Here is a 24,453-nt window from a genome sequence, read left to right on the forward strand (position 1 = left end):
GGTTTAAACTAGTCAGTGGTGAACCTGTGTTTTCTGCTGCCAAGATACACCAGATACACCAGAAATTTACCTGAACTACCTTTCCAAACCACCACGGCCATCATTGCCGATATACTGTGTTGGAGTTTGAGGCCTGGTTGTGGGTGCCAGAATGATGGGATATTCCATTTATTTATTTTTATATATATATTTTTTTATTGAGGGAATAAGAAAAGAAAATCAGTAAGATAAAGAACATTGGACAAATCCAATGAGAGAAAAAGACTAAACAATATCCAGTATAAGAGCACAGGCTTAATATACAAATAAATAAATGTACAAAACTAAATAAAAAAAGACCCAACACAGAATTTAGTATATATTTTTTTCATTTATTTTCCTTTTTTCATTCTCCTTACTCTCTGTACTGCAGCGTCACACATCAGTGTCAGTGTAATTGAAATACAGCATAGAAGGCATCACCACCGGCAGAGTATGGCTAGAAATGGTGTATGGTGTTACTCGACAAGTGACTGTGGACTCAGAAATCACATCCACATTTAACGCGTTACTCATATTCCACAGTGTAACATTTCATAGATTCTGTGAGACATAGCAAAAGTCTTGGGACAGAGTATTCATTTTTATTAGGTCCCATGAAATTTGGCATGTCAGTGTAGATTACTGCTATGATTTAGCATACAAATATTTATTTTCTTTCTTTTTTTTTACAAATTAATATTTTAATTACAATTGGTTTAAAGCTTAAATTCTAATCCACTGAAGTTTTTCTTGGATTTTAATATATTTATTCATTATACTGGGTCTGCTATTATTTCTTTCATTTATAATTTAGTTTTTGTCATTTATTCCTTTTTAATTGTTTCTTGTGTCCTTTGTGTTCCATTATTTTCATTATTATTAGTGATGAAAAGCACTCTAGTGAAAAGCTGTTCTAGTTGTCCTAGTGCTATAATTATTACCATTAATATTATGATTTTAAATTGCTTTTGTGTGTGTGTGTGTGTGTGTGTGTGTGTAGAATAGTGAGTGTGAAGGAGACACGGGTGACGTCGCTGGTGGCCAATATCCTGATCGGTGTGAGTGTGTTCCTGCTGCCTGTGCCGCTGCAGTGGATCCCCAAACCTGTGCTCTATGGCCTCTTTCTGTACATCGCCCTCACCTCCATCGACGGCAACCAGATGTGTGACCGCATGGCACTGTTACTCAAGGAACAGGTACTGATGTGTGTGTGTAAGACAGGAAAAGAAAGAGAGAGAGACATAGTGAAAGAGAGAGTGAGAGAGAGAGCGATAAAGACGCATCGATTAGTTATAGCTGCATGTTGGACAGTTACGAGTGTGTTTGTGGTGATGGAGCAGCTGTCTCTCGTCCGTGTTGCAACTAACGAGAGGGCAAATCAAAGTCACAGAAGGCATTTTATGAATGTGTTTAAAGCAGCAGTCCTTACGACTTGCACATAAAAAGAAAGCATACGAGCTCCCTCTACTGTCTCTAGTGTGAATCTCATGAAACACATTGGCTGGAGAAGCAGAAGGACTTCAAGAGTGGTGTCAGTTTTCTATCAAATATTAGGAGACACTGCTTGCGTACTGTCTTTCCAGCATCTGGAATTGTTGTACATTGCATATTGTATATGCAGCTCTGGAATAAATAAGAAAACACTTTAGCTTCTAAATCAGATTCTTTGATTTTGCTATTTTTAGATATATTTTTGAGCAAAATTAACATTGTTGTTCTATTCTATAAACTACAGACAACATTTCTCACAAAACTCCAAATAAAAATTCTGTAATTTACAGCATTTATTAGCAGAAAATGAGAAATGGCTGAAACAACAAAAAGATGCAGAGCTTTCAGACCTCAAATAATGCAAAGAAAACAATTCATATTTTAAAGTTTTAAGAGTTCAGAAATTAATATTTGGTGGAAAAAACTCAGTTTTCGTGCATCTTGGCATGTTCTCATCCACCAGTCTTACACACTGCTTTTGGATACTTTTATGCCTTTACTCCTGGTGCAAAATTTTTAGCAGTTCAGCTTGGTTTGGTGGCTTGTGATCATCCATCTTTCTTTCTAATGTTTATATTCCAGAGATATTCAATTTGATGAAATCAAAGAAACTCATCATTTTTAAGTGGTCTCTTTTTTTTTTTTACAGAGCTGTATGTACCAAGATTTATTTTAAGGTTTATTTTAAGATATATTTTTACATAGGTATTTATTATCTGAAATGTTGTTGATCTAAATTATTATACATTTTAGATTGTACATTTTTATTCAGCTAGTTATGTAGCACCCATTGCTGACACAGGTTTAAAAGCACATATAAATATATTTTCTTGTCACTGTAAAGAAGTTCTAGAAGTAGGACTCTCCGGAGTTGGCAAAAATGAATCAGTTGGCATCATGCCTAATGCCAGACTTGGGCTAGAACAGCTAGAGGGGTGTAAATCCATTGCATTGAGCTGTGCAGCAGTGGAACTGTGTTCTCTAGAATGATTCTGCTCCATCCAATATTTATAAAGGACAGTCATGGAGTTAAGCATGAGGTAAGGTGGTGATTATCCAATATCACTAACGCTCTTGTTGTGGTAATAAAAAAATGTTTTGCATTGCAAAACATAGAACAACCTCAATAGGAGATGCGTAGCACATATTATGCATATTGACCTTTTGACCTTGACAGAGGAAACAGATTGTTTGTCAATCACTAAAATTGTGATTTGAACTTTTTGAATTACACAATTCCACAGCAATTACTGTATGTCATCAAAATGTTTCTCAGCTCCTGGGTTTTTATGTCTGCTCATTTCATTTCACCTGCTGTCTCTCCTCCATTTGCTCTATCTCTTTCGCTCTCTCTGTTTTTCTCTCATTCACTATCTCCCTCTCTCTCCCTTAGACATCCTACCCTCCCACTCACTACATCCGGAAGGTGCCGCAGAGGAAAATCCATTACTTTACTTTCCTTCAGATGGTGCAGCTGCTGTTTCTCTGCACGTTTGGGATGTACCCTCTCCCGTACATGAAAATGATCTTTCCTCTGCTAATGTTTATCCTCATACCTATCAGGTTTGTCATGTTTTTTGTCCTAAGAGCATATATCACACATATATGCACACCCTAAAGCACACACGTACAGTAGTAATACATCATAACATATTAACAGAGATGCATTAAATTGAACATTTGTTGCCAAAATAGAAACAAATTCTCTTAAATACCAAAAAACAAATACCGATGAAGTTTTTCACAGCTTTCAATTCATGTTGCTCTTTTTTCACCATTGCACACATTAAATATCCTAAATTTGTTTTTATCCTGATATGTAAAAATGTATTTCTTTAATATTTTTTTTGTTGAACACTGAATACTTAAATAGTCCAGTATACATACTAACAAAGCACATTCACTACGTCAACCTCAGCAGTGCTATTCTAATCATATATTTACCGTACTTTAGGGCACACTATTAATGAACGTCTTTTCTGGTCTATTTTCATACATAAGGCGCACCAAATAGAAAGGCACAGTTTAAACGACAATAGTAAGGAACGAGGGTGTCGTCATGTTTCTCCACAAATTACTCTTCTGTTCATTTGTGTGAGTAAAGCGCTTCCATTTTTTTAAAGTAAGCTTAGAATTCCAGTATTTTAATGCGGTTAGTAGCAGCGCTAGCCGTGGTTAGCAGCGATTAGCGCTGTAAATGCCACCCGACAGTGCTAGGCAGAGGAACCGGTGTGTTCCGGTACATCAGGGTGCTATCAGCAAGCTTGTTTTAACACAGTAAACATGCAGCCTACAGTCCGGTATACTCACCTCTGAATGGAGAAAGAGCTGCTGTTTGTGGCTAATGCTAATACTGCTTCAGTCTTGGTGCTAAAGAAAAACTTCACTGAAACTCCTGTATAACGCTGCACTTCAGAGGAGTCTTTTAATGCTCCTTTCAACCTGACTGGTAGTATTCATACACAAGCCGCACCGGATTATAAGGCCCACTGACGATTTTTGTCAAAATTAAAGGATTTCAAGTGTGCCTTGTAGTGCAAAAAATACAGTATCTCAGGTGTGCAATTTTAGCCATAAATTTACTGCAGCATCGCTTTTCTAACCATGGATTTGCCTTCATATTGCTACTTTATTAGTAGGTGAGTGAAATTTACACAAAGAAATGCTCCCAATCTTTTGGTAGCTAGCTATCCCAACTAGCTTTACTATCGTATCTTACTATCTTAGCTATACTATCGTATTTTTTTTAGCTTGAGAAAAGGCAGTTTATGAAGACAGTCAAGTTTGTAAAGGTAGTGAACTTTTAGCAAGCATGAAAAGTGGTGCTGAATGCTTTATTTTAAAAATAAATAAAAAATTAAACATTGCAAATTAGAAAAATGACTGCAATATGAGTCAAAATAAATTAGCCAGTATTCTGTACAAAATGTATAAAATATTATATTATATGATATAAGTTTTTTCCCTTATTCTGCCTAAAATGCTTTTAAGTTGTTGTTTTTTTTTTTGCAATCTACTTACTGCATATTTACCTACATATGATATCTGCTAGAGTGTTTGGTGTCTTTTATTGGGTGGTGTTACTGACTTCTAAATTTTGGAATTTCTTCAGGAATTGTCTGCTGCCTAGGATCATCGATGCCAAATACCTGGACATCATGGACGCGCAGCACATGTAAACCCGCACGCACATTGCACCTCCAAGAAAAGGACTCTGGGAATTGTATTTCTGAAATGCAAAACTCTGGGAGGAAAAACAGACTGATTCTAGTGTTGAACAGCAGGCGTTCTGGTGAAGCACTGAAACTGAGAAAGAGAGAGAGAGAGACGGAGAGAAAGAGAGATAGTGTGTGTGTGAGAGAGAAAGAGTGAAAGAACAGAGAGATAGATAACTATAGATAATAATGAAAGCAGGACTGTACTGTTGTCTGACTGTTTGACCTTGGACCTTGGTCAGTCATTGCTTCTCTCATGGTTTTCCCCATGCCAAAGCTTCTCTCTCTTTGGTTTATTCTGATGTACCTGTGCATCATTATGTGGACCAATCACTTGATTTATGAAACCACCTCATATACACACAAACACGTACGCACATACGCACACATACGCAGCAGACGCTGACCGCTCGGTTCTTCTTGGTGCGTTTCTGATACCATGTGACAGGTCACTCAGCAAGACAGTGAAGAAGTGGATCTATCTGTAGCAATACCTCTTTGATGTTGACCACACACTCACTCACACATACACACATACATAGACACAAACACACCAGCCGACCCTCTGTGTATCCTCTCCTGTCATCAGTTCTCATACATCAAGTGAACTCAAACTGTGTATCATAGACATTCCAGTGCGTTGTGGTGCGTCTCATTTGCTAACAAGTACTGATCAAGTCAGCACAGACCAAAAGAACACCCGCACCCTGCTTGGATACTGTGTCTCATAGCAATACAGTGTTGTAGAATATGAATATTTTAGATATTTCTAAGAGAGACGTTTCTTTTGAGGTTGATATATTTCTAGTTTGGATACACGGCGACGTATTCAGAATGTAACGTTAGTGCTGTCGCTTCAGGGATAGGGGATGCCGCGGCCAGATTCCATTCAAGTCGGAGAAGAGCTATTACCCACAAACCTTCCTCTCTACAGAACAAAGTCCTACCATAATAAGCTTTGCACATTACAGAACATCGCCAATGTCTCTGATCTGATCAAATGCAGCCAAACAAGCAAACACACACACACACACACACTTAAAGAAACAAGCAAACATTTAAATGCAAACACGTATAGGCATGTACTTTTAAACAGACTAGCATGCTGGCTTTCACACACACACACACACACACACACACACATGCACTTAATTCTGGCCCAGTATTCTTACACAATATATGGTTAAAACAAACAAAGCATGGCTTTTATAAAACAGCAAAACTATTTTTTACAGTTTAAAGCAAAAACAGAGCATTTAAAAATGTCACATCAGGAGGGATCTGAAGGAAATTCTGTCACAAAAAAGCCTGGTTTTGTACGCAAAAATGCTAACAGGCTCTTCACAGATGACTTCTGTCAGTGATCTCTCTTGGTTTGTTATAGCAATATAACCATTTTTAAGTGCAGAACAACATGAAACATAATTATCCTACTTATTATTATCCTCACGACTGTTTCAGCGAGAGATCTCAAAGTAATAGTTACTGCATTTCATTCTGTCATACTCAAAACCCTAAACCGCACAAACAGTCCTCTCAGAACTGATTTATTAATATTGTGAGAAAGAGAATGCATGAATGTGTAAGAGAGAGAGAGAGAGAGAAAGAGAGAGAGAACAAATGAGAGAAGAGAGAGAATGGGAGAGCCACAGAAGACTAGAAATATATATATATATATAGAGCGAGATAATCGTAAAAGGGAGAGATTCAGGGAAGGAATTACAGGAGAAAGAGCTGCAGAAGAGAGAAAGAAAGACAGAGCCATAGAACAGACAAATCCAGGAAGAGAATAACAGAAGAAGCTACAGACAGACAGAGTGAGAGTTCCACACTAGAGCTACAGGCGGAGAGAAAGGGAGAGAGAACCACATAAGAGAGAACTACAGAAGAAAGAAAGAGAAAGCCATAGAACTGAGAGACACAGAGAGGAAATTACCGAAGACAGAGCTACAGACAGAGTGCAAGTAAACAGAACATAGAGCTACAGAAGACAGAGCTACAGAAGACAGAACTACAGACAGAGGAAGAGATACAGAAAAGAGAACTAAAGAGGAAATAAAGAGAAAGGTATAGAACAGAGAGGCACAGGGAGGGAATTACAGAAGATAGAGCCACGGACAGAGTGCAAGTACACAGAACATAGAGCTACAGAAAGAGAGAAATGGAGAAAGAACCATATAATAAAGAACGACAGAAGAAAGAATGAGAATGCCATAGTACAGAGAGACACAGGGAGAATTGCAGGATGCAAAAGGGAGAGAGAGCTAAAGAAGAAATAACTCCAGAGGGAGAATCACAAAATACAGAGCTACAGAAGGGAAAGACAACATTGAGGACAGACAACGAGTGAGCAGGAGCCACACAAGATAGAGCTAGAAAGCTAGATAGAAAGAAAGAACCACAAAATAGATACATCCAGAAAATCCAAGAGAATAACAAGAGAATATAAAGCTACAGACAGAAAAAAGAGAAAGCCATAGAACCGAGACACAGAGAATGATTTACAGAAGATAGCGCTATAGACAGATAAAAAGAAAAAAAGAAACACAACGAAGCAGATAAATGCAGGAATCCAAGACATAAAGAGAAGATAGAGTTAGAGACGGAGAGAAGGAGAGAGAAAGAAAGTGCCACAGTTGACAGAGCTACAGACAAAGACAGACAGAGAGAGACACAAAAGAGAGAACTCCAGACGGAGAAACACAAAATATAGAGTTACAGACGAAAGAAAGAGAAAGCCATAGAAAAGAGACACAGAGAATGTTTTAAAGAAGGTAGAGCTACAAACAGAGAAAGGGAGAGAGACACAAAAGAGAAAACCCCAGAGGCAACATCACAGACAATAGAGCTACATATAAAAGAAAGAGAAAGCCATAGAACAGAGACACAGAGAATGATTTACAGAAGATAGAGCTACAGACAGACATAAAGAAAGAAAGAACGAAAAGACACATCGCAGATAGATCCAGGAAGAGAATCACAAAAGACAGAGCTATAGAAAAATATCACATAAAAGGAATCACATAAGATAGAGCTACAGAAAGAGAGCTACAAGATATGGAGCTATAGACAAAGTGCGCGATAGAGAGAGCTACAGAAAATAGGGCTACTGATATGTACAGATGGAGCTACAAAGAAAGAGGTACAGAGGCTTGAGCTACAGGCAGACAGCTTCACATAATGGAGGCAGAAAGACGATAACAGAAGAGAGCTACTGACAGAGTGAGAGAGCCGCGGAAGAGAGAGTGATAAAAAGAGAGAATCACAGACAGTGAAAGAAAGACAGTGAATTTGTGGAAGTCTCACAATACTGCGGGTTTTAGTGTTTTTCATTCTTTATACACACTGTACAGATCAGAGTATTACTAAGTTCACAATTTCTCCTCTTCGACCCCAGATGTAGTCGATCCACCAAGACCTTTAAAAGCTTTGGGAATTTGGGTTTTTTATAGGTTAGCACTGGAGCTACATGGCAAACATTGTAAAAAAAAAAAAAAGGAAGTCAAACCCAAAACCCACCCAAATCTTTTCTATAAAAATTGGACTGGAACTGCATCCAGGACTTTATAGTTTAAAGTTGCACAGACATGACAACCAACCTGGTTGAGGAAACAGTAGGGCTCACTTAAACGTAACTTCAATGTACATTTTTATTAGACTAATAACGCAGTTATTAGATATGCTTTGCCCTAAACTCTAAATGCTTGAACTTCCTGAAGACCAGGATGGGGTTTGAGTGGGTAAGGCAATGTGTATTTTAAAATAGAGAAAAGATTAAGATGGAAATTGACACAAAACATTCTGTACATTGTGGCTCCAGTGCAAAATTAAAAAAGCAATCTTTAAAAAAACAACATACAGCTCTGGAAAAAATTAAGAGATCACTTCAGTTTCTGAATCAGGTTCTCTGATTTTGCTATTTATAGGTTTATGTTTGAGTAAAATTAAAATTGTTGTTTTATTCTATAAACTACAAACAACATTTCTCCCAAATTCCATTAATTTAGAGCATTTATTTGCAGAAAAAGACATGGCTAAAATAACAAAAAAGATGCAGAGCTTTTAGAGCTCAAATAATGCAAAGAAACATATATAAGAGATATATTTGGTTGAATAACCCTGTTTTTTTAATCACAGTTTTCATGCATCTTGGCATATTCTCCTCCACCAGTCCTACACACTGCTTTTGAATAACTTTATGCCACTCCTGCTGCAACAATTCAAGCAGTTCAGATGGATTTAATGGCTTGTGACCATCCATCTTCCTCTTGATTATATTCCAGAGTTTTTTTTATTTGGTAAAATCAAAGAAACTCATCATTTTTAAGTCGTCTCTTATTTTTTTTTTTTCAGAGCTGGGAATTCAGTGTTTACTGAATTCACTGCTCTTACAAAGCTACTAAACCTCGGAATTAACAAAAAAGCTTAAATCAGGTGTGCTTTGGGAAAAACAAACAAAAAAAAAAAAACATTCAGGGATCCCAGGGGTTCCTCCAGGTCCAGAACTGGTGGAAAGGTAAAAAACACTAAACTTCAGCAGCATTGTGCTTCCTCTACAGAAGTTCTGTTATGGTCTCCCACAGTTATTATCCTGCACTGTGCGTCCAAAAGTTTTTAGACGCTTGATCATGCAATGTTTCCTCTATTCCTCTGGCACGACTATTTACAAGCTCGCTGAACACTGCTATGAGGATTTGGTTAATACAGCCACCACACGAGCAATAGTAAAGTCAGGTATTGATGATGGAGACTTAGTTCTGGATTTTAAACCTCACTCTTAACACCAAACTCCTCATCCAAAAGGTATTGAGTGTGGAGCTTCATCACTACAGGGAATGCAGTTCTACTGCTGCTGTACATCCCATGTAGCATAGGGTATGGTCATCTTACGCTTATGTGCTTTTTTTTAGACAGTGTTTTTCTGCAGAGCCGAGGTGTAAATGGGGTTCTTTACTACAAGCTACTAGATTATACAAGCTTGAACCCCATTGTCATTATTCAGAATGGGATCCTTTTGGACATACAGTGTCAGGGCAGAGCAGGAATGAATATTTATATAGTGTATATGCAGGATTTGTGGCACGGGTGAAAGCAGGGCAGGAAACACGACTAGAATCTGATTTATCTCTTCCTAAGCTTTTCAAAAGTGCGAGAGCACGGGAGAAAGAAAGAGAGTGGTGTCCTAATGGTTTTTATTTCTTTTTTTCTTCTTTTTTTGATGTTTTAGTCAATTAGTTTCTCAAGGCCACACTACTCAGTGTGAGTATCATTCCCAACTCTCTCTTTCCTCTCTCTCTTTATCTCCTCTGAGACTGTGACAGTATCATAGTAGTTCTGGAGCTGTGCCCTCTGGTGTTAAAAAAAAAAAAAAAAGAAAAAACAAGAAAAAAAAAAAAAGCTGAAAAACAAAAACCTCCTCCCTGTACATCATTGGACTTCTCTCAGTATTTGACTGTAATATTGAAGTATTCAGCTTTATTTTGTTATTCTTCTTACCTGGATTGGATATGTTGACAGTTATGTTCTGTGCTGGTTTAATATTGTTTAAAAAAAAACTTCTAATATTGAATGTATAATGTGTAGATTTTTATATAAACACATACAAATTCATTGTCAAAATAATTTTGTCAAGCAGATAAGCTAAATTTGTAAACTGCAATATGTAAAAATAAGATAAATGTTTATCAGAAGGACTGTGTGATTTTGAAAGAGTAATGCTATACACTGAAAACTAGATAATTTCAAGCTGGTTGCCAAATAAAGAGTTATATTGATACTTGTCTGTTTTCCATTATTTGTGCTTCTTTTCTATTATCACAGCGTTTATTTTTATATGGAGCGTATCTGAATTAATAACTTGATTAATATTTGAACACCTTAGTTTTGTTTGATGCTACTGATGTTTGATGTTTCTCATATTTTATTCCATGGTTAGATTGCACATAATTTAATAGACATATTTTAAAAACTGATTTATTTTTATTTCAGAGTAGAATTAAACCTGACACTACTAACTCTGAGCGGCCACACAAAATACAAGCTATAAAAATATATTGAAGCACTTTCAGCTTGCAGTTTCCACCGTGTGAAATGTCATTCAGAAAGGTCATTTAATTAACCCTTTAAACCCTAAAGGCCTGCATGCACGCTAATAACTCAATTCCTTGCCCTAAAAAAAATACTTATATATTACTTTCATAGCAGTTACTGAATTATTTATGATTCATAATCATTTGTAGTAGTAACTGAATCATTTAGTGTACACACAAAATCTCACAAAATATTCTAACACATACTGAATCATAATTAACATTTTTTTAATCATTTTATCGGAAACTGAGTCATTTACAGCACTAACTGGATCATTTATAGCAAGTACTGATTTATATATGGTATGATTATAATCAGTTGTGGTAGAAAGCTAATCATTTATAGCAGTTATTTAATCTCATTTGAGTAGACACAGGATCATTTACTACGGATACTAAATAATTTAATTGATAGTGATTTATTAACAGCTCATACTGAATCAAATACAGTACCAATCAAAAGTTTGGACACACCTTAAATTCAGTGTTTTTTCATTGTTTTAATATAGTCTGCATTGTAGATTAATACTAAAGTCATCCAAACTCTGAAGAAAATATGTAATTAATTAGTACAAAAACAAGTGTTATACCAGAATATGTTTTACATTTTAGATTCTTCAAAGTAGTACCTCTTGCTTAGATGACAGCTTTGAACATCTTGACTGGATTTTCTCAGTCTTCTTTATGAGGTAGTCACCTGGAATTCAGACTTTCAGTTAACAGCTGTGCTGAACCTCAAGAAGTAATTACATGAGCAGCAGTTGTAAAGTTGTGAAGAGGTAGAGTTGGTAAACAGTGAACATCCCTAATTGAGTAATGTTCTAATCCATGTTATGGCAACAACTACTCAACTAGATAAAGAAAAAATGACTTAATGAAATGAATGTCAATCAATGTGAAAAATTTCAAGTACTTTGGAAGTATCCTCAAGTGCCGCTGCAAAGACGATGAATGAAATTGGCCTTCATCAGGACCGCCCTATAGGATAAGTTAATCAGACTTACCAGCCTCAGACATCGCAAGTTAACAGCCTCCCAGATAAGGGCACCTAAATGCTTCACAGAGTATTTTGGTTTGTTTAACACTCATGTTTAGTACATACTTCTTTTTTTTTTTTACCTGATAGGGTGGACAGTTTAAGCTTTACTTCAGCTAAATTAGAAAACCTGAGAAATATTAGGTGAAATTATTATTAGTGGACATGTTTATCTTTAAAACTTGAAGTACTTTTTTCAGCAGTATGACACATTTTCAGTTACTTTATTTTCTATTTTTTTTAGAGCCCACCTGAGGGAAGTATGAACCAGTAGGACCTCTAGTGGTGGAGATGAGCATTATCTGATCTGCTCTTACTGCTCTGCTTTTTGTCTATTGGCTTTTCAGCACGTCCATCAACGTGAAGCAGTAAATCGGCGCATGCGCGTTTTACTATAGCACCTGATATTTATATCACCTTATCTATCAGCTGCTGGGCTTTGACAGCTAGCGATATTAATCAGGGTTTAATATCTGAATAGAACAGGCCTAACCAAACAGAACCAGTGTGTGTGTGTGTGTGTGTGTGTGTGTGTGTGTGTGTTAAGGGCCGGGTGTGATGAGGGTGCAGCAGTGGGCCGGGTTTAGTCTGAAGGCTCCGCTCCTGTTCTCAGTGTTGAGGTGTGGGAACTCGCGCGGGTCCTCCTGCTGCTCTTCAGCTCCACGCTGCTGCTGGAGGAGGAAACACGTGGTGGGGTTCAGCAGTCGCAGCTACAGCGCGGGCTCGGAGGTGGTGATGGCGGAGGAGGCGAAGAAGCTGGCGGCGTACGCTGCTGTGGACAACCACATACAGGTCAGACTGCTTATATAACCTTTAGCTGCGTGTCCGGGTTTAGTTTCATCCGCTTCTTATTTCAGTTTCCCATTCCACCTTAAGGTATGCAGCCATTTCTACGAGTTAAGGTGGAATGGAACATTTCGGATAGCAAATAATAAGGAGAATAAGAGCAAATTAAAGTATAATAGTCAGTCCAGTGTATATATAACTAATAATGACAACATTGAACAGATGTGCACAGATGTTAAGGGGCTTAACGTTACTGGGTAAGTTATAACTTAACGTTATATATTAGCTAGCGTGTTTAGGAACTAACGTTAACGTTGCATTTCTGAGTAACTAGCTAGGTAACTTAATATTACAGCTAAATATCTCTATACTGTCAGACGTGTCCTTAAAAGTGGTCAAATGCTGTGCTCAGTAGTTAATGTTAATATACTAGTTAACTAACTAGCTAACTAAACTACCCACCTCTTCATTAGCTAGCTAGTAGTAAACACTAGTTAATTGAATTTAAAAAGTCCTGCGCTTGTTTTAATCAGCAAATGACCTCAAAACATTCTAATTTGACTAAACTAGCTAAGTAACAGAGACGAGGCTGTTTTAGTGATAAAGTTACGTTACTTGTGAAGCGCTCTGAATGGCTCTAGCTGTAGTCGTGCTGTAGGTTATCTAACCTAACGCTAGGTTATGTAGCGGTTAGCGAGCTTAGCGCGCTATCTAACCCTAGCTTGGTTAGCTTGAAGGCAAGAGAGGAATCTAACGTGACAGCTTATTGGCGTTTATTCGCTCATATAATTTTTGGGTTAACGTTATCTAACTTAACTGTTTCAGGATCACACTTCCTCCTCCTCAAATAGCTCAAAACGGCTTTAAATAGATGCAATAAATAATTAGCGAGGTGATGTAAGAAAGCTAAAACTAAACTAGCGGAGTTAGCTCTCTAGTTAGAGGTGTGTGATAGATAAATAAATAAATAAATAATTATTGACTGTCTCACTGACTGACCTGAATTTATTTTAAACAATACGAGACCAGACTCATTTCTGAATATGAATACCAAAATCACAGTTAAATCAGATCAATTTAGTGAGCTGCTCTTTTATTATTTTCTTACTGTGGGCAAAGTACTGTAAATATTTTAAGGTAAAATTCATTATGTAACGTAGGAATGACAACAGTTTCTGAACTTTATTTTAACATTCTGTTCTAAAAATGATCAGAACTAGTTAAATAGTTAGCTAGAATGTAAAATACTTTAAGAATGCAATTGAAAATACACATTTTGAAATGAGCTGATACTGTCCTGTAGTGATGCTCAGTATGTCTCACTTAGGGGCTTCCTGAGTTAAAGTAAAGGACATAATCTTATAAAGAACTTTATACAGCTTTTAAACGGTCAGTGACTCATCCATCACCATGGGCCCTTTCGGAAATATATTTCCACTTTAAGTATCTTTTCACAAAAGTAGAACACTTGTTTTATAGTAATAAAGTGTTTGTGACATGTTCTATAGTAAGCTATTCTGTAGTATTAGTAATTGTACTTAGTATTAAAATAGTACATTGTTGTTTTATAATGTTTATACTGTATTAATTTCAATTATTTGTATGTATCTATATGTGAGCTAAAAACACATAAATTATTAATTTAATTTTAACTTTTTTTTTTTCTGACAGAATAACCAGATAGTAGGAGTGGGGAGTGGTTCCACTATAGTCTACGCTGTGGACAGATTGGGTAAGTTCTACATTTTACTGTGTGTGTTTTTGTGTAAGCAGTGTGTAATACATAATAGGCTTCTACTTAAATGTGTGTTTGGTAGCTATTTTTTATTATTATTATTATTATTATTAATATTAGGGTATTTTATTTATTTTTTGTTGCAGCTGAGAGAGTGAGGCAAGAGAAGCTGAAAATTATATGCGTTCCTACGTCATTCCAGGTAAGTGCATGTGAGGGTATTCCTCAGATGCTAAATTGATCTGTCATTGTAAACAAGGTTAGCATTGATCTGTCTGATGATATTGATGAAGAGGGGGCTTTTCTGTCTGTTCTCTTTATCAGGCTCGTCAGCTGATTCTGAAGCATGGCCTCTCTCTCTCAGATTTAGACAGACACCCAGAGGTGAGTTAATCATACAACAATGGCCTTGGAACTTTTAGTTTAAGATTAAGGAAATTGTTTTCCTTTTTTCAATCTAGTTCTCTTTTTGTGTTTGGTTTTGTGTGTCTTTTTCATTTCTGCTGAATAAGGATGTGTGTATACTTGTAGTTTGCATTTTTGCATTTTAGTCCTGGTTTGCTTTGCTCTCATACTTACACTTTTACCACTAAACCATAATTAGATGTAAACATATGTGATATATGATGTAAATATACAGATACAGTGCAAATAGACTCTGCATAATACTTGTGTGTTCTTGGGTCCTGTGTGATCCACACAATAACAAGAAGGATTTAATTTGAAGTGCTCTGGCCCTCATACCAGGCAAACATTCAGTAGGTTGTGAGCCAAAGCCGGCAGGTAATATCGCTCACTGGGAGAAGCAGAAGATCAGGCAGGTAGATCACGGGTTGCTTGAAAAAGCGATCAGGAATAAATATATCACTGCTAGTGAACTACAATAGAACAAAAATGGTATTAAGTAAAAAGCATGTTTTAAGTTTTTATGTGCAAATTAGAAAATAATAACTGTGTTTGTGTGTCTGTTAGCTGGATGTAGCGATAGATGGTGCAGATGAGGTGGACGCTTCGCTGACACTTATTAAAGGAGGCGGGTAAGTCTAATGCACAGTTAAAAAGTAATGGAAGCTCACAGTCTTTGTTACCGGTTAGCTTAATGCAAACTGTGTGCTCTAAGCAGCATTTGAGATTCTTTTTTTCTCTGTCTGTCTGTCTCTGTCTCTCTCTCTGTCTCTCTCTCTGTCTCTCTCTCTGTCTCTCTCTCTGTCTCTCTCTCTGTCTCTCTCTCTGTCTCTCTCTATGTCTCTCTCTCTGTTTCTCTCTCTGTTTCTCTCTCTCCCTTGTGCAAGTGTAATTCACTTACTCACCACATTTTTCAAGATGAAAGACACAGAATCACCATCTGATAAATTATAGTGAAATAAACTTGTAGACACTGGCTATAGAATCATATTTCATGATTTTACACTGATCTGACAATGAGTAAACAGCATTAAACAGTACCACCAACGTTACAGAGTGCAGTGGTAACAACAGGCACCCCATAATCTCTATTACAATGCAGCTCATCAAAAATACTTTTCTAGTTATTTTAAGAACTTTTGCTACGTTATTTTTTATTTATCACAGTTGCTGCAAATTATGCTAAGTACATAATTTTACGAATCATAGGCTGATACTTCACACTGTGTTACATGCTGTTCTTTATAAAAATGGCCAGAAGTACAGGCATGCATTCTGTACTAATACAGTGGTGCTTGAGAGTTTGTGAACGCCTTAGATTTTTCTTTATTTTAGCATGAAAATGACTGAAAGCATCATCCTAACAGAAGATAAGACAAATATATTATTATATTTGGTCATTTATTTAAATTAAGGATAATGATCCAAATGTGATGTCATTCTCAGATATAATTCTCCTGAACAACAAGTGGACTCATGAACAATGTGAGTCCGGGCCTTTAGTTGCTTAAAAGTTACCCTGCGGTCCATTAATTTTAAAAACTTCACTGTAATTTCACTTACAAATTAACTGCTAATCCTAGAGGCTTGCGTACTTTTTCCACTCACAAATATATAATATTGTTACATTGTCCTTAATAAATAAATAAATGACTAAGTATACTATTTTTGTCTCATCTTTGTTTAAAGGGGTTCTTTTTATCTACTTTTAGAAAATCTGATTATTTGTAGATCATATTTAAGCAGAAATATGGCTGCTGCTACTACTGTATTTACATAATGCAACATATTTTTGTCCATTATAGCCTCAGATGATGAACTGCATTTGGGTAAAACTATTTAAGTATTGCTTTAAAGGACTATCATCATGTCATGTTTTTTTTTCTCTCTCTCTCTCTCCCTCCTCCCTTACCCCCCACTTCAGAGGATGCTTGACACAGGAGAAGATCGTAGCTGGTTGTGCCAAACACTTTGTCGTCATTGCTGACTACAGGTAAACAAGTGTGTTTCTGTGTGCCAGAAAAAATTACATTTGAATTGTAAATTTGAGTATTGATCAATAAACTGTATCGATCATGCTGTCACTGCAGCTTAGTGTTCTATCCTTTACCTATATCCACACAAATTACTTCTAAGCAATGTGTGACAGTTTTTTTTTTTGTTTTTTTTTTCCCTCTCATGTGGACAGGAAGGACTCGAAGGCACTGGGGCAGCAGTGGAAGAAAGGTGTTCCAGTAGAAGTGATTCCCATGGCCTACGTTCCTGTGTCCAGGACTATTGCCCGCCGCTTTGGGGGGGAAGCTGTGCTGAGAATGGCCGTCAGTAAAGCGGTGAGGGAGCCTGCTGATCAATGCCAATTAATTCCACTGATGGTCCTTCTGAGAACAGGAGCCGGAACAATCCCACTGTGATCCACTGTGTACACAGTCTGGTGCTGATTGATTGTAAGGCAATCAGTCTCAGGTGATGGTTCCAAAAGTGCAGTAGAAAATCCAGGCAGTGTGAATTTGTCTCTCTGCATGTGGCTCTACAGAGGAGAAGTGCTGCACTCACTCTTTGGTGGTGCAGTTTTGTGCCTTTGAGATTTTGAAAACCCCTGTTGTTTATTTACTCTGGTCTAAATTGGTTAAAAAGTTTGAGTGCACGTATTGGAGTCAGGCAATATGACCATAAAACGTCATAGAATATTATTTTAATATTTTAATACTCTTGATGAAAATTTAACAAAGTGTCAGTATTTATTTGTAGCAACAAAGCACAACATGTTGTATATTTTAATAGTAAATAATTATCTGTGTATCTAAGTGATATTTTTTTTTTATAGAAAAAAAAATAAATTGCACTATTAGGTGCTATTAAAATTCATGTTCCTAAAAATTGTCAGTGCATCTTATAATCTGGGGCACCTTATGTATGAATTTTATCAGTCAGGTTGTAAAAAGCAGTAAAGCCACTCACAGAGTTACACAGGAGTTTCAGTTTAGTTCTCCAGCATTGAGGCTGGAGCAGTATTAGCATTAGCTGCTAACCATGCTAAGCTCTAGCTCTTTTGTTGTTCATAGGTGGACATATCGGACTGTAGACTGTGCGTTTACAGTATTTAAACAAGCTATGTGGTACGAACCGTCCGGCTGATATTGCTCTGGCTTAGCGGAACACTCATGGTTCCTCAGTGTACAGTACACCCAACCCTAGTAGCAATCTGGAAATTTAAGATTAATGTAAATAAATGGAAGCGCTTTACTCCCCCAATGTGCACCTTATAATCTGCTGCGTCTTATGTATGAAAATAGACCTGAAAATAGACTTTTATTGATAGTGTGCTCTATAGTCTGAAAAGTATGGTATACATAAGGCAGTTAAACTGAATTACGGTATGTTGTTCGGAATGGTGAAATAAAGTCGTCACACTGCTTATTTTAATTGCAGTTACCCACAGGTGGCAACCCTAATATATGGACATATATGGACATCTTTTCTTGTATTAAATTTTTTTAAACAATATTAATATCTATGAATCGCCTCTACCACATATGTAGCTTCGATGTAGGACACATTGTCGTAGAATAAATCTGTTTGGCTGTGTTTTATGTTAAAATTTGAATAGTTTTAAATATTTGACAATGAATAAGGAGGTAATTTATGTAACATCTTGGTCCAGTTGACAGCCCTATACTTGCAGTAATTAATCAGTGAAGTTGACAACATTGATTATGCAAATTTCATGTATTGTTTGATTTATATATTGTTTGTATGTCTGTCAACCTGACACAATACACTTCACAACAGGAAGTGTTGTGGCATAATTGCTTCACGTTGTGTTGCACCATAGAAGCTGAAATTGCTTGTTGCCTGTAAAGGACATTGATTGATGCGGCAAAGTAGTGTGGACCTGAAAAAGACAATAGTTAGATTTAATTAATTATTGATTTGTTAACAGGTTAAGTAATACTGTTACAGTAATCACATTTCTCTTTTGTACCCCTACCTCTTGTTTTTTAAGTGTAACCCTTCCCTTTAGAACAGAGTTACAAAGGAAGGGGTAAAATTCTCTCTCTAAGAAGTCCCTAAGGACAACCCTTCATGCACCTGATACAGATATAGCTAAAGCAGTGGAGTGCTAAAGTTCCAAATTATATTATTATAATTCAATTCCTCTGTGATGGGTATCTGAAATTAGCCTTTATTAGCTCTTAGTTTATTTTATTTTTCCGTTCCACCATTGCACCGTTTAAGGTGGAACGGGAAAGTTGGCTAACTGGTTAACTAGCTAACTACTAAGATCTACTAGAGCTTTGTGTATACTTGTTTTCAGGACAATTGACAAAACATTAAAACTACTAATTAAACTATGGCAGCAGTAGTTGTAGCAGTTATTGTAATTTTTAACAAGGAAAATACTTTATTTATGATTTTCTTTGGTCACTTGTGCCATCATCTTTGCATTGTTTTTTAGCCTTTTTTTTTTTTTTTTTTTTGAGTGTTCCTCCGAACAGTTTGAAGGGTCATGTAGAAGTGTTGGCATTTCTATGTATTCCTCCTCTGATGTAATATTTTAGAATCAGACTGCATAGAGCTGTTCTGTTACTTTTAGCATGTCCGTATATAAGACAGATGAAAAGATTGCATATTTTAGCTATTGATATGAAATCAGTTAATACTGAGAAGCTTATGGGATTATTAGAAACAGAAGTCGTGAAAGAAAAAGTCTTGAAAAAGAGTGGAAACACCAAATGAACGATAGAATGGGGAAATGTTCGTCCATTTTCTCTAGGGTTGGGAGGTTTGAAACAGATGGTTCCTGCGTGTGCCTCAAGGCTGACAATAACCTTGACTTGTTTCCATGCTCTGCTTCAGGGTCCTGTGGTGACTGATAACAGCAACTTCATCCTGGACTGGAAGTTTGAGCATGCTCAGAACTGGAAAGAGGTCAACACTGCCATCAAAATGATCCCAGGTCAGTTTATCTGAAGCCACTTCAAGCATGCGTGGTTTGAATCGTTATTTTCCTTTATAGACACAGCCAGTGGCTAGTCTTCGTCTGAGGAGTTTAATTCAAGAGAAAAAGTTTAATAATTATCTTTAATATGATGCAAAAATCAGCAAAAACTTTCTTTCTGGTTTAATTTAGCCAATAAATTATTCATGCTTGGAGATATTGTGAAACATTGCAGTGGAGATGCTGTAATGGGAAAAATAATGCAATCCCACACTGGCTTTCGTAAAACAAGATTAATAACAGCTGCCTATTATTAATTAAAAGTTCTGTGCTTATCATGTTCATATCATTTCTCTTTATGAAATGGATAGAAATCCCAAGTTTCCTGGCTGACTGCAGGAAATTAAGCTTTTTATTTAAAATGCACAGGGATAAAGCAGTCTGCACTATAAGACGGTTCTTTCGACTGGGATAAATCCTAGCCCTGGACTACACAGCATTTTAAATGGAAATATTGCATTGAAAAAAAAATATATATATATATAGTCCAGCACTATCTTGAAAACCAACCCTATAAATCCAATCCACTAAGTTACACCCCTTTTTGACACAGTTGTGCAAATATACACGTACACAGCTTGTCTAGTACCTAGGGATTTTCCCATTTCGATGTGATTGGGCCGGTGGAATCGGGTGGGAAAGATGTGGATTTAAAAATAAAAGTTTAAAGAAAACATCAAAAATTAAAAATAACTAGAGTTTTATTTTACAAAATCAGATAACAGAAACTTAACAGACTGGTTTATCTCACACATTGATTTTATAAGAAATAGAAATAAGAAAAAAATAATATATAGTGCAAACAATAAGTGCAAACCACAACCAGTCATATTAAGACTATGGTTTGTTTTTTTTTTCTTCTAAATCTCTTGTAATTTAACTATGCATAACCATAACTAGTCATATTAAGACTATGCTTGAAGTGCAAACAGAGACAGAACTTTTTTTTTAAATGCCACGAGATCTCGTCACACCCCTAATTTTCAGTATAATAGAACTCTCTGAAACACTGACCTGTTGGCACCATGCCTAATATCTGGCATGGGCTAGAAGTATATAAAGCCCTCAGCCCTCAGCAGTGAGCTGTGATCTCCCCATCCAGTACTTTGGGATGAGGTGGGGTGGTGATCATACAGCATTCTGACCTCAATAACCCACTTGTTGTGCTGATTACAATCGAATCATCACAGTACAGTGCTCCAAAATATTAGAAAGCCTACCCCAGCAGTGAATAACAGTTCCTCCAGCAAAGAAATGAATGATCAAGTCTTTTTATTACCATTTATTTTAGAATTTTCTTTCCCATTTCCTTTCTCTTCTCTAGGTGTGGTGGAGACAGGGCTGTTTGTGGGGATGGCTGAGCGAGTTTACTTTGGGATGGAAGATGGAAGTGTGAAGATCCGAGATCCTCCTGTTAACTGAAGGGGAACGAGGAGAACGCCTTTTCCCGCCTGCTGCAAAGACAAGACCAGCCTGACACCGCAGTGCCAGTAGAGTACACACACTCGTGCAGCTCATGCGTGCCATCTACTGGAGATAACTACTACTTCTACTGGGAGAGAGACATGCAACCACAACATTTCCTAATATCTGATGAAGGTTTGAGTGTATGAAAAGCAGATGTGTACGCATTCACCATGTCATACACCTCGTCTTTCCTCTCTATTTTGTTTCTCGTAGTGTTGTTAACCACTCTGTTACTGACCCTGTACTTAGGGTAAATCTAAAGCTGCTAAACAGCTTGGCCTTCTGGCAGCCACAAAATTAAGCCTAGTCTAGGACTAAATCATTTAAAAACATTTATTAGTTGAAACTAGACCTTTAAACCTTTAACCTGGTGAAATGGCTGTTACTGTCTGCCTTCTGTTTGTGTGTTTTTTCTTTACTGTCTCAAATTTTTTGATTCTTGTCATTTCTGCATGTCTCTACACACTTTGAATTTGAAGCCATTTCTAGATGTACTTTGATCTCTGTGCCTCATGCATCTTTCACTTTGTTTCGCTTGGTTGTTGCCTTGTATTTCAACACTTTTTGTTATATTGAACCAAAGCATGACAGTGGTGGGAGATTAGCTAAATTTAGCGCACACACTGCAGTTAAACACTTTTACACATTTAAAGGTGCATGGATTTCTTTTTTATTTTTCTCTGCATTCAGACCTCATTAACGGTATGGACCAGTACCTATAATCAGTAGATTTATTTACATTTAAGTGTCCGTCTCTCAAGTGTCAGATTAATACCTCTGTTTACAATTAGGCCACTGTTTTACATTTCTTTCACATTTCAATAATAACATGTTAAGGTTTATATCAAAACAATCAAATGAGCAGATGCAGTTTTGGCTCTTTGGAGCGTTGAATGAATGTAACCACAGTTTATTTCAGATTGATCAGTGTTTTGAGCTCAGATTTCAGGGAAAAAATGAAGAAAAATGTGATCTTGAAAAAACATAGTACTACTAGTAATGCAGTAGTATTGGGTGTGTATTGGGTCTTATGAATATTTGATGTAAAATGAGAGGGTCAGTATTTTGGATGTTACAGCTAGCTTTGATCAGATAGAGCCACAGATTTGTTAAAAATATATACAGTACAGAGCAGCAGCCTTGTCTGCCTATGTATGGACTGTATATGCCAATTGATTCAATTCAATTTGTACAATTCGTATTTTTCTTTGATGTGCCTATCAATCTCAACAAACTGTTGTCAGGAATTTACAGTAGCACAGGTTTCCAGCAACCTGGCTTAACTCAACCCAAGTGATCAGGCCTTACCTCAGGCACCTTCCGCTCCTTTATGTTCTTAAGAGATGTTTGTCTTGTGTGACTTTCTAATGAAGTCACTGTGACCTATGACAACACCAGCTTTATGTTGACAATGTTTCTGTACCAATACTACTGTGACATTACGGTTTGGATTAGCGAATGGCATTCTTTATTGTTTTAAAGACCAATCTTGCATTAAAAGAGGACCAATCAAATAAACAAGACTTGTGGTACTTTTTCATTTTTTGATATTACTTTATTGGTAAACTATGTAGCTGCCCCTGTTGCCACCAGCAAACCCCAAAACTGGCCTACAAAACTAAAAATGGACTTGAAAGGTCAAAACCAGATCCTCTTTGAGCTTTCAGTATGGCTCAGCTTAACCTACTATCTTTTAAAATGCATCCAAGTCATTCTCTGTCCTGGCACTAAGATGGTAGGACAAATGATTTCAGATGTCAAAACTGAACAGCATTCTCCTCCAAAAAGTACTTAAATTGTTTTAAATTATCTTGCACTTATGATATAAAGGCTGTACTCATGATGTTATTTGACTTTTAGTTAAAGTGTAGTATGCAAGTGCCATGAATCTAGGTATCCATACTGATTTTTTTTTTTTTTTAATACAGCTCTGGGAAAGATTGAGACATTTCAGTTTCTCTGATTTTGCTATTATATATATATAGGTGTATGTTTGAGTAAAATTAACATTATTGTTTTATTCTATAAACTACGGACAAATTCCAAATATTGTCATTTAGAGCATTTATTTGAGTAAGCGTCAGACTGAGCACTTTCTCCATGTTAAGATGTTCCTAACCCTCTATGGCTTAAATTTTATGTTTGTAGGTAAATAACAAATACCACTGCTTTATTAGCATTATTCCTTTAACAAATGTGCTCTAACTGTATATTGCTGCTCTGATGCAACTAATAAATAAACACTTTAATAAGTAAAAAAAAAAAAACATTGATTAGCAATATATGCGTTTCCTCCTCTTTATTTATGCACAATATATAATATTTAAAGAAAATTTAAAAATAAACTATTTACCACTATTCAACAATTCACCAATTGGTGATATTGAAATCCATGTGGCTTTGACTTTTAAAATGAATTAAACTTTTCCCCCTAATTTTATTGAATGGAGACATGTCTTGTAACATTATATAATATATAATTCAGCATCTGCTAAATGCCTTAAATGCAAACAAAATATGATATGAGTATTATATGTATAATATATGTATTATAGTTTCTGTTCATATTATCGTAAATGTGTCATTTTCTTAAAAGGCCGCAAGATGGCAGCAGAAAACGCTGCCCTTAACTTATAATCATGCCCAGACATGCCCAGGACGGTCCTAGCGAATTAAACGTTTTACACTTTGGATTTACTGTATATCTGATATTCATTATACATTTAATTTTGTGTTAAATAAATGCCTCTCTTTTTTAATGACCACATGTGACATATAATGGATAAAAGTGAAAAGTAAAAATGTGAAAAAGTTATGTTTAGTGATTATGATTAGTACTGTTTTAAATCACTATTTGCTGCTTCACGCACTATTTTACGATTTTATTATATTTTTTATATTGTATTTATGTATGTTATGAATGGAAGGAACTATATTTATAACTGTTTTTATCGCATCGTGCGAGTTAAACAGGCTCTTTAATGTAATCCAACCACATTTACAGACCCGTTTCCGTGATTTAAAAGTTCAGAACTCTTCAGGTGTGTGTGAGTGCGCTTTAAACAGTGGCGCTTGTTTTCTACGCACAGTGCTGCTGAACTTTCTCCGGAAAAGGAAGCGTGAAGCTGCTTTTGCCCGCGATTAAGCGGCCACGTCGCGCTTTCCATCTCGCTGTTGTTCAGAGACTCACGAGATCCTCCCGCTGATCA

At 36.5% G+C, this 24,453-nt stretch overlaps 2 protein-coding genes across 11 annotated transcripts in view; both read left to right on the forward strand.

Moving 5' to 3' along the window:
• Positions 1–10,503, forward strand: part of slc4a11 (solute carrier family 4 member 11) — a 128,662-nt gene extending 118,159 nt beyond the window's left edge. For 9 of the 10 annotated variants that reach the window (XM_049481516.1, XM_049481509.1, XM_049481508.1 and 6 more), the window contains 3 exons: positions 1,022–1,217; positions 2,906–3,075; positions 4,625–10,503. In XM_049481516.1, coding sequence (XP_049337473.1) covers positions 1,022–1,217; positions 2,906–3,075; positions 4,625–4,691 — 433 coding nt within the window. In that variant the 3' untranslated portion in view covers positions 4,692–10,503. Of the gene's footprint in view, positions 1–1,021; positions 1,218–2,905; positions 3,076–4,624 lie in introns of those variants that run through there. The other variant, XM_049481515.1, reaches the window with a different exon arrangement.
• Positions 10,504–12,284: 1,781 nt separating this feature from the next.
• Positions 12,285–22,767, forward strand: rpia (ribose 5-phosphate isomerase A (ribose 5-phosphate epimerase)). The gene is made up of 9 exons (XM_007230877.4): positions 12,285–12,644; positions 14,310–14,370; positions 14,520–14,575; positions 14,698–14,757; positions 15,346–15,410; positions 16,703–16,771; positions 16,967–17,108; positions 19,636–19,735; positions 21,102–22,767. Exons 1-9 carry the CDS (start codon positions 12,411–12,413, stop codon positions 21,197–21,199), a joined length of 885 nt encoding a protein of 294 aa, XP_007230939.1. The 5' UTR covers positions 12,285–12,410; the 3' UTR covers positions 21,200–22,767.
• The last annotated feature ends 1,686 nt before the right edge of the window (positions 22,768–24,453 follow it).

Source organism: Astyanax mexicanus, chromosome 7, assembly GCF_023375975.1.
Source record: "Astyanax mexicanus isolate ESR-SI-001 chromosome 7, AstMex3_surface, whole genome shotgun sequence".
Taxonomy (NCBI): domain Eukaryota; kingdom Metazoa; phylum Chordata; class Actinopteri; order Characiformes; family Acestrorhamphidae; genus Astyanax; species Astyanax mexicanus.